This window comes from Tachypleus tridentatus, chromosome 1 (assembly GCF_004210375.1).
Source record: "Tachypleus tridentatus isolate NWPU-2018 chromosome 1, ASM421037v1, whole genome shotgun sequence".
NCBI lineage: Eukaryota > Metazoa > Arthropoda > Merostomata > Xiphosura > Limulidae > Tachypleus > Tachypleus tridentatus.
The window spans coordinates 68668234-68680282 of NC_134825.1; the positions used below are offsets into that span (position 1 = coordinate 68668234).

Consider the following 12049-nt stretch of genomic DNA (forward strand, 5'->3'; position numbering starts at 1 on the left):
AAAATCTTTCAATAATATACCATTAATTACACATGAAATGTAAAGATTTTGCAGTACCATGAAACATTATGTGAGGGACATCAACACGTCACGTACATAAACAAGAATTTGGAAATGCATACTTACTTGCATACAACATAATGCTTATTACATCCTAAGATAAACTTTCACACTACCACTATGTTGTTTATATGATAGAAATGATAAAAAATGAGAGCTCACCAATATCAGCTCGGCCTCCATCTTCACTTAGACCCCAAAGCCTCACCTGTGGCCCACAAGAGATAGCTAACATCTTAGTACATTTCTCTGGTTGGTTGGTAGCAACTTTGGCATTAAGAGCTATTCTTTCCACTACTGGTTCAATATGAGGACTAACAAATGCTCTTTGCCAGCCTGTGGAATCTTTAAGTCTATAAATTTTAGTTAAAAATGAATTAATCAATAATGTGAACTAGTAAGTCAGTAAGAAAATAGTTTGCATTATTTTATACAAATATGAATGATATAACATAAATGAAATATATATATAACCTAGCAAACATTTCCTCATTTTCATGCTTCACTGAACCCACGAATGTACTAAACACACATTAGTTCATGCTCAAATGAACTGTTCTGCCAGTAATATCAATAAAATAAACACTTTTAACATTCATAATACCCAAAAAGAAAATAACTTTATGTATTTCCTTCTCAACAAAAGTATTTTTAATGTCATTTATTATACCTTAAATATTTTAAGCATTTTTGACTTTCAAACCAACTTCAAAATAAAGAACATTTGAATAAATTTGGGACGGGAAAAAAGATAAGACCAAATGAAGAAAATTCAAGTACCTACCTATAACAGGCTACAAAATGTGCATATGCAACAGCTATCCAGTTATGATGACCCTTCACAATTCGAACCCTCAGAGGATCAGTCCACACTGGTGTTCCTGAATGGGAAAAAAAAAAAAAAAACTTTTCAGAAACCTATCTTATTTAACATTATTTAAGTATTAAAATAAGCACATAAAGAAAATGCTGAGAATTAAACATACAACTGCTCTTTGCCAACCAGTTAATCTTTAAATCTAAACATCAGAGAGGAATAAAGGAGTTCATCAATAATATGAGCTGAATAATAAATAATACTATAATACACTGTGAAACAATTTAAATTTTGTAATCTGTACATGATGTGTTTCTGCAATTATAAACAGATTGACAATGGTAACAATTAATATCTGATATTTACAGTAACTACAACAAAATTATAAAAAAAATTAAAATTTTCATCTATTGATTTTCTGAACAGTCAACAAAACAGCATATCTAGCTTATAAATTACAGAATCATATACACCATGGTTCACATAAAGTAATGAAAAATGCCAGAACTTTTCAGGTTTGGTTTGGTTTGTTTTGAATTTCGCACAAAGCTACACGAGGGCTATCTGCACTACCCGTCCCTAATTTAGCAATGTACGAATATAGAGAAGGCAGCTAGTGATCACCACTCACCACCAACTCTTGGGCTACTATTTTACCAATGAATAATGGGATTGATTGTCACGTTATAACACACCCACAGCTGAAATGGCAAGCATGTTTGGTGTGAAGGGTATTCGAACCTGCGACCCTTAACCACCTGGCCACGACTTTTCAGGTCTACATTTACAGATTTGAACAGAACTGAGCCCCATCAAAATTAAATAACTGTTTTATAATTATTTTATGAAAAAGGCAATAACAGTAGCACCTGAAAGAAAAAACTTTATTCATGAAAAAAAAAACTATTAAACAACCCATTAAAAGGAATTACAATTGACACTGCATATTGCATTACTGAACAAAGCTGTGACAAATTCATTACTTACATTTCTCTAGGTGTGCTTCAGCTTTTCCCAGCTTCAGTTTAATTACAAGTGTCTTTCATATACTGTGTTTTGGCAAGAACTAGAAACTCACTTATCAAATAATTTGAAACAAAACATTTATTCAACATACAACTTCAACTTACCAACTGGACAAGTCAACCAGTCTTTTCTTTGCTGCTGAGCATGCATAAAACATGTCACCATGCCAACAAAGCAAAGATTCACACTGATGTTGTTATTAATATAACTCTCACTGTCACATTCATGAACAATGTTGTACATCACACACAATTGAATTCTGTTATTTCTAAATGTTTTCTCAGTTTACTGTTGCAATTCTACTTAATAAAATACTTAATTCAATGGAAAACGTTCCTTATTCTAAACAATGGTATTACCAGATACACTATTTAATACAATTAGTATTATTAGCATTTTGTGGTACAAATAATTTGTTCAACAGGAATCATACCTTGAGTTCCAAAATATAAGCCTAAGTCTCCTCGTAAAGATTTAGTGAAGTCTGCTGATGAATTCCGTGAATGTCGTAAATCTAAAGATGAAGTTCGAGAATGACCTCTACCCAAAGTCCTCAAGTCTGAAGAGCTACGTGAAAGTTGGGACATATGGACTCGAGTGTCTACTGAAGAATTTCGTGAATGTGATGCCGAGGGTGACCGAGATGATGCAGAAGAGCTTTCTGTTGTAACACGTAACACTGAGCCTGGCTTGGCATCAGATACATTATTTGCTTGCACAGTTCCACTGGGAGCGATATGACATTCAGGAAGGATGCGAAAAGTTGCTGCTTCTCTCTTATCTAAGGTTCCACTACACACTGAAGGTTCCACAACAGGAACAGCTAGTGATACAAAACAAATATATATAAGAAAAGGCTTGAGACCTAAATTGTACAGAAAACTATTAGATAATTTTATATGGCTTAAAACATGTAGGTTATAAAATTTTATATCAAATTAACTTCAGTTAAAAATATGAATTCTGTATAATCATTCTTAAGAAAAAGTCAAATCCTAAGTAATGAATGAAAATGCAGACAAATATCTTCCATGAACATTCATGTGTTTATCATAACAAAACCTAGAAATACATGATCCCTCCTTTCTCTCCAAATGCATTAACATGACACAAACATACAAAGGTGAAAATGTTAAAAATTTTAAAGCTAGACATTTCATATGAGAAGCATCTTTGATACTAGTTCTTTAAAATTATAAAACAACTCTTTTAAACTAAAATCACAAAAAATTACTAAGAGTATTTTTGAAAGATAATAAAGCATGTTTTGTTGCACATAAATTGGTTAATAATATAAATCCAACTGAATTAAACTTTACATTCAAATCACAGGGTGTACTGACAAACATAACCATTAGGGCAAGTTGAATAACAAATTCTCTGCCCTTTTTTAATCTTACAAGGAGGAAGAAGATATCCATGAAATAGAACATCCCCACAAGATGACTGGTTGAGATCTTCACATAGAATTAACCGTTTCACTGCACAAAAAAAAAAAGATATATAAACACATGAATCAAATCTTGCTTCTCCCTACACATGTAAAAACATACTACAATATAAAAATGCAGAACTTTATGTTACTTTATGTATGTTTCACAAATTTATTTGGATTCCCTTCCTTAAGAGGAAGAGATGAAAATGATTTAAAAATTGCTATTTACAATTTCTTTCTAATTATATTAAATGACCAATTACAATTATTTCTTTTCATAAATTTATCTATAAATTCATAGCATACATTTATTAATAAAACTTCCTTACGTTCTTATAATTTTCAGAACTTTGCAAAACTTCCATAAATTTCAAAATAACCAAGAAATACTAAAAAAAACACACAAGTTTCACAAAGTTCTGAACATCATAAGAAGGTAATAATTAATAACTAATATCATAAAGAGCTCTTATACTCCAATATATTTGGTATTAAGAACTAATTTTCAATGTTATCTCAAACTGAATTAACATAAGCAACAATCAAGAAATTAGCTGGGTATACTTTATGCACTGACAAGTAGAATAAACACATACTTGGTATAAATTTATTCATTAATATTAATATATTTATTTATCTGTATTGAGAGAAATGTTCCAGAATATTACACCAACACTCAACAAGTGTTATCCAATTATCAGCAAGTCTTAATTTTGTACACTGATAAATAAGGTTGTGGTTATACAGAGTTACTGACAATTATTTATACATGTAACTTCAACTCGAAATGTAATGTCACCATAAACGTAGAATGTAGGTTATTTACATGGTATATGCTTTAGGCAAAATAGGCTCCATGTATCCCATTTTTGAAATTAACTTAAGAGAATATAACATACAAATTACTGGAAGTTTATCAAATGAAGTGGAAGTTCTTAATAAACATATTTACCTAATGGAGTGATTCCATAAAATTCTCCTTCGTGCCTCAAAATTCCAATGTCAACATCCCTTATACAGAATGATATACAAAATTATACATTAGCTGTTACGAGAAATAAAATTCAGTATTTCATATTTCAAAGTTTTTAAATAAACTGTTTGTTATGAAAGTTGGTTTTCTTTTATAAGTTATAAAGCTGCTTTCTCACTTGGTACATTAGATACAATTTTTTTTCATTAATATTTTGTTAGTAATTGTTTACTTGCAGCTACAGTCAGTTATTCAACATTAATTCATTAAAATATTAATATCTGCTCAAGATACACACACACATATATATATTTATTTATACAACTATTAAGGCATCACAACATACAAGTCTTTCCTCCATTTAATTGTAATTTTTAGTAACACAATCTTATCAGATTATATGCATACAACAATAGTCCATAAACATAACTCTAGATGATAATTAACTGTGTTAAAAAAGCTTGGAGCATTACAATTTGTCAAATTTAAAAATTAATATTACAAATATACATTTTACAATTTTGTTTTCTTTAGTTTCTGATCAGATAAAATATAAAAACTGATTCAAGTTTTGGCTTGAGAAGATTAGTGATAAGTAATTCCTTAACCCGATAACAATGGCATTTTTAAACCCATCTTTGAGCATGTTACCGAGTTACAGTTAAAATTTTATTACACCACTTTACAATGAATGCATTTTTAATGAAATTATTATTAAAAAGTATGCTTATAATTCAATCTTTTATATTATAAAAGTTTTCATTCCTATTTGTGAAAATGCACCTCTCGAACAACAAGTAAAATTTCAGCACATATCATGACCATGGTTAAAAATCTCAGCTTTAAAGCTACATAGGAGAAACAAGTGTGAAAATGTACACTTGCTTTAAATCTGATGGTGAATGTACATCACATACAAGTTCTTGTTAATGTAACTTAAGACACTGCATGAAGTAAAGCCATTGAAAAATTCCAGATTTGAAATCATTCCCACTTTCAAAGTAGAAGCTGTATTACTAAGTGTAATAGTTTTAGGATGAATGGCCTACTTATAAACAATTTATAGAAAATTAAGATAATAAATTGTATTTTATACTCAAAATAAAATCAGCTTGCAACTACTCAGAATGTAAGTGCTAATAACTGTATTAAATAACATTTTTTTATTAAAACAGTAGAAAAAAATATTGAACATTCTATTTTTCTGAAACTACATACTTTTAAGAAAATTTGTCAAATTCCCAACAATTTCATGTGCTAATTTAATTTTCAAAAAGCTTTCACAAGAGTTATATAATCTACTTGCAAAACATACAAGTTATCATCATAGGGTTAACAACTGGATAATTTACCAAATATTTCTGCATAAAAGGTGAATTCATTATTGAAATAAAATATCTTTTTATTTTTTCACACTTCACTTGCATAATCTCCAGAAACTCCTAAATGAGTATCAGGTTCTTTTTGATAACATTGTATATTTCATCTAGACAAACAGCATATCTAATTCCAGGGTCTTTAGAGCCATTATCCAAGTATAATGAAAAAGAATGGTTGAAAAACATGAAGTAAATTGCAACACAGTTCTTTACTTTTAAGAATTGGCCATGAAGTTACAAGGTATTTATATTCACAGTTGGAGCCTTTATTATTTTATTAAATGTACGAGGTCTGATCAAAAAGTTCTAAGACTTGTTCTGTTACAGGTGCCAGTATAGAGGGAGTGAGCTTCACTGAGGTGTGTACAAAGTACAAATAGTGATCTACCCCACAAACTTTTCTCCAGACCCTACAACCATTTTGCAAAAAAATGTGTTCAAAAACAAGCAAATCTCTTGCTCCTGTTGTAATAAAAATGAACAGAAAAGAGCACCGTATTTGCATCAAGTTTTGTGTAAAAAAATGGTAAATGAGGAACAGAAATCCTCAAAAATGTTAAGAACTGTTTTTGGTGATGACTGCTTAAGTAAGGCTGTCATTTATCAGTGGATAAAATGCTTCCAAGATGGCTGGGAATTGGTCACAGATAACCCACGTTCTGGGCAACTGTCAACATCATCCACTGATGAAACGGTTGCTGAGGTGAAAGACAGTTAACCAGGCCTTTTATAAAGAGGTCTTAATTCGCTTGAGGGAGAAAGCTAGAAGAAATTCTTCGTGAAGTATGCTGAGAAGTAACTTATGCATTAGGTAATTTGATAGGGTAACATAAATTACATATTTGCAAGTGATTGAAAAATGGTGTGGCAGAAGTGTTAGTTAGACAATAAAATTACATATAAGCAGATTTATATTGTTACAAGCTGTTTAGAATAAACAATAGTGGTTTCCCATAACAACTTGCAGTCATTCCAGAAAGAAAAAGGGGTAACTTAGAATTATTTCAATTTTTGATGGTAATTATGAAATCGGTCAAATCAATCAATAGTGTATAGAGTTACAGTACAGAAGACGACAGATAACATAGTTTTCTCAAATAAAAAAGGTTTTAACAGGTTTTTATGGGCTAAGCAAAAAAAAAAAAAAATCTAAAAGTTTTGAAATGAAGATAAGGATTTTTAATCTTAACAAGAAAATCACTTTGCAGTTGGAGCAGTCAACACTCTGACAACATATAATTATCAACAAAGTTCTCGAAAAAATGCTTAATAAAAAATTCTAACTTTTTCTACAAAATAGTTTTAATGTTTACTGGAAGCTTGCCAAATTGAGGAGCTGCATTAAGAGCTTTCAGACTCGCAGTAGGTATACCACCATGGTTATATTGTGGTTACAATGTTGTACAAAATGCATCAGGGATATATTGGTTTCTCAGCAAATTAAGGAGCTGGGAGATTATTTTACATTCTAGCTTTTCAATGTGAAGTTTTTCTTATTGATTAACCACTGTTGATGTTGTATGGTGGAAATAATAAAATATAAGTTGAACTTCTAATACAAATGTGTTTCATGACATAAGAGTATTGAGCAATTTATTTTTTAAATATTTTCTTTTGAATTAAAAAATGGAATCTTATATAACATTAAAATATTATTTATTAACTACATTTTGATACCACAGTTAGTGCTACACATTGATAACAAAGAAGTTTAAATTCCGAATGTAACTATAAAAAGTCATGACATGCACATTTTGATCCCATTTGTGTTCATAGAGTTAGCACGTAGTCTGTTCAGCACTGGCACATAGTAGAATGACAATGTGAGTGTTTACTGAAATTCAACAATAATCAGGATGATGACAAACTTGTTACTTTCTTCCAGTTACATCAACATACACAATGAAATATTTACTAATCTCTCAACCAGGACTTGGTTGAATTGATCAATCATGCAACCACTTTGTACTTGATACAGTTTTGATACTAACCTCTTATCATGGTATGTGCATCTCCACAAAACATGACTTTCAGTTACCATTACAAGTCCTTTATATTAAAAAAAAATCAGATTTTTAGTGAAGTATTTCTCACAAAAATTTGTCCATGAATATACAATCTTTTTTTTCACTAGTCCAAGTGCAAAGTGTTTGTTTGTTAAGATGAAAAATATTTCTCTTTATCCCAAAAATTACAATTTTCATAATCTCTAAAGTCTCCAATACACATTTCCAAAGTTTGGTGAATAGATTAGAGAAGGTCTGTTTGTTTGTTTTCAGTTTAACTTAAAGCTACTTGAGGGCTATCTGCACTAGCTATCCCTAATTTAGCAGTGTAAGACTAGAGGGAAGGCAGCTAGTCATCATCACCCACTACCAACTCTTAGACCACTCTTTTACCAATGAATAGTGGGATTGACTGTCACATTATAACGCTCTCAAAGCTGAAAGGCTGAGCATGTTTGAACTCATGACCCTCAGATTACGAGTTGAGTGCTTTAACCACCTGGCCATGCTGGGCCAAAATTAAAGAGGAGGAAATGCTTAGAGAAAAAATGTCTTAAAATTAAAAATAAAGTATTATCATCTATGATTTTATCCTAAACTAACTGGTATAACATGAACAAAAAGTAGTTTAAGTTTCGAATGTAACTCGTTAAAAACCTTGTGACACGTGCAATAAAGCATGCCCACATTGAGAGGGTTAAAGAATTGTTCATCATTATTCTACTCAAGTCAAAACTGAATTTGTATTACTTTTTACATATATTAATTTTGAGAGCCTTTAAAATGTCAAAATAGAAGAACATCCCTATTCATATTACAGTTATACATACAATACAACAAAATAACTACTATTCAATACAGTACAAAAATAAATTCTGGGTCAGAGAATGTCACATATGAGAAGGACTGGTGCTTTCTAAAACCCAAAATACCTGTTAAGTGGTATCAACACAAGGTACAGAAATGTTTAAAAAAATTAACTCATAAAAGTTAATAATTTTTTAAACACACAATAATTATGAGTACAACATTTTTTTATATATTAGCCTCATTCTAGCAGGTATGAGATATTTAATACCCTATAATGAAATTTTACCACAAGAAATATATTTTCCACAAAGGTATAAAAAATCTAAAATGGACAATTTAGAATGTAGATGTGTCGTGATACACACAAGTGAAAATTGAGAATTTATGTAAATATTTCCTTTCAAAATCAAATCAAAACTTTAATATAAAAATGTTGAATTACAAAATACATTTTGTTGCAGTTTAAGGAACATATATTAAAAAGTGTATGTTCTGGAATTATGAAAAAACTAAAAGCCAAATTTTACATTTTTAAGTTTTCTTACATTTTATATATATTTATGTATCCTACATATATGTATGTGTTTATATATATAGAAAGAACAAATATCTGTGTGTCTGTCTTTTTATCTGTTGCCTAATTACTTTCAGGTCAATGGGCCAATTTCAACCAAACTATTTTGAATAATAGTTTGGAACAAGAAGCATGTTATGGGTGGTTAGCACCCTCTTCATTCCTAATTATTTGTTTTTGAGCTTTTATTTTCTCTACATAAATTAACTTTAACTACATGCACAGATGGTGTTACATCCTAACACACATACATAAAACTATTACATCTTTTATAACACAACATTCACAATGCAGTGAAAACAATTAGCCACTACGACTGCAATAACACACAAACCCATTTTAATTTCTATGACTATTTAAAACTGATTTTAACAGCTCTTTCTTGGGTTATACCTACTTCCTATTTTGACATGTGACATTTCAAGTTTGGCCCATAAGGCACACAGAAATGGAAGGGCATTAAGAGATGAATGTTGAAAATGAGTAAGAGAAAGCATCCATACTGCCACTACTTCTTAAAACAAAATCATCATGAACTTTGCACAATATACATCATGTTTTAAGTTCTCAAACCTACACAAAACTTTTGGTGGGGTAATAGTGAACACTGTTATAATATGCTATAAATAAACTGTGAGAAAATTAGGATTTTTATGTTATTTATCATAGCATCTCTCCCACATTTTTCAAGTTCAAAACCTAGACAAAGGGTGGGTACATAACCTGGTATGTACATATATGTGAGTGCACATATGACACTAAAATATTTTCCCTTAAAGAACTTCTTATAATACAATTTTTTAAAAAACTCAAGAACTATAATGCTAAACAAAGTTCTGTAAAATTTACCTGAGATCAAGATTTTTTGTCCTCAAAAAATTTAGTATAACAGAGAAGAGTTTTGGGTCTCTATCAATAAATATCTGAAATATACAAAGAATAATACATATAAATTCAAACAGAAATTAATCTTTTTTTGTCACATAACTAGTTTTCCAAAAGAAACAAATTCTAAAACAGAACTATGAATGAGATGCGAGAATAACAGAAATTACTACATAACAGATAGTAGAATGATGTCAGTAGAAATTAAAAACATATTCACTGGTGTTCTTCATAAGAAATTGTGTAAGATGTGAATATGTAAGGATTATTTTCACCATCCTAAGTGAAATAACATATACTACGAAGTTTGAATGTAACCTCCTATATCTCCACTATATTAACAATACTTTTTATATATTTGCAAATTAAAACATGAACTTAAGCTATATTCAAGTATATTAACTCCCAAACACTTGGCTGCACTTATTTGATAAACATGTTGTATGATTTTAATTACTGCATTGCAAAAAGAAAAAAAAAATACAAGAATAAAAAGCCTGACACTTCAAAAAAGAAGTTTCTTCAGAGTATAGTTCCTGAAAATAACATATCTTATATATGAAACACATATTTGCAGGTTTCTGGCATTTTCTTCTGAGAAACAAATGAGCTTACTTTTGTTTTGATTAGAAAAGTACCACACACAGTTATGAAACTGTCATAATCAATGACATCCAACAAAATTAACTACACATGGCCAAAATTATGATCAAGGTTATTTTTCTAAAATTGTTGATCAGAAGGTTTCATTTCATATATATACCAACTTTTAACCACATTTTCATATTTTTTATATACTGTTTCCTCATTTCTTTTCAGTGTTTTTTCTTTGGCCATCTAAAAAGCTACTTGGCTAATAAGGTCTAATGGAAACATGACCTAACACAGCAAAACAAAACCTGATATAATGACTTAACTAAGCATATATTGTCTTGTTCAAATGCTATCAAACAGCTGCATCACAATTCACATGATATACAAAATTATAAATCAAACTTAAAATAAGTGTGGACAATAACCATGGTGGAAGTTATAATCAAAATTAATTTCTTCTAGCAACATATGATAGCTAAGCTTTTATCACTTTTTCTTATCTCTATGCAAATCTTTGCTGAACTGGAAACTACATCAACTTATACAATTGAAAAGAACAACAACAACAAAAGAAAAAAAGAAATTTTATTAGATGTTTAAATCAATAGAGTAAACTTTTTCAAAGCTCATATATAAGTATTACAACTATGTTTGAGAACCAATGATTTGATAGAATCAGTACACCTACACCTTTACTGAAGTGAAGATAAAATTAGCATTTTGAACTGTCAGATCATCCCTTAAGTAATGTCTGAATATTTAATACAGAAATTGCATCATCATTTCTACCTTTTTAAAAGGCTTTATTGACTAAAAGATGTAGTAGGACATGTATAAATATGTTCAGACAAATAAAAGAAACTAACCCAACTTCACTTTTTCAGATCATTAATCATATAAACCCTTATGAAGATGGATGTGTCAGAGGAGCACATTAGACATATAATGCTTTATGAGTTTAAAAAAGGCAATAGTGTAGCAGAAACTATATAAAACATTCAAGGTGTTTATGGTGTAGAGTCTCTCAATAAAAGAAGATGTCTAAGATGGTTTCAGAAGTTCAGATCAGATGACTACAGCTTAAGTGATGCACCACATTCAGGTCGTCCTGTTGACTCTAATGATGACTTACTGCTGGCTGCACTTGATGAAGACTGTGCTGTAACAATTGAAGAACAGCACAGAAACTTAATTCAACCCATTCAAGAGTTTACCGTCATCTGTAACAGCTTGGAAAGATGTCAAAACTTGGAAAATGGGTTCCCCATGATTTGACAGAAGCCAACCTTAGAGCGGAAGTAGATATTTGCACTTCTCTACACTCTTGTGAATGTAACTCATCTTCTCTGGACAGATTAGTGACTGGAGATGAAAAATGGACATATATTAAAAATGTTAAGTGCCGCAGACAATGGCTCAGTACAGGTAAACTAGCTAAAGCACAGCCTAAAATGGACCACCACCCTAGGAAAGTCTTGTTAAGCGTTTGG

General features: G+C 30.3%; 1 protein-coding gene across 2 annotated transcripts in view; it reads right to left on the bottom strand.

The window, feature by feature from the left end:
* The window catches only part of LOC143251290 (BTB/POZ domain-containing protein KCTD3), a 64202-nt gene that overhangs the window by 31570 nt on the left and 20583 nt on the right, over positions 1 to 12049 (bottom strand). For both annotated transcript variants that reach the window (XM_076502732.1, XM_076502731.1), the window contains exons 5-10: positions 9930 to 10003; positions 4291 to 4349; positions 3304 to 3384; positions 2337 to 2726; positions 845 to 941; positions 223 to 413 (exon numbers count right to left, since the gene is read on the bottom strand). In XM_076502732.1, the coding sequence (XP_076358847.1) occupies positions 223 to 413; positions 845 to 941; positions 2337 to 2726; positions 3304 to 3384; positions 4291 to 4349; positions 9930 to 10003 (892 nt within the window). The remainder of the gene's footprint in view (positions 1 to 222; positions 414 to 844; positions 942 to 2336; positions 2727 to 3303; positions 3385 to 4290; positions 4350 to 9929; positions 10004 to 12049) is intronic.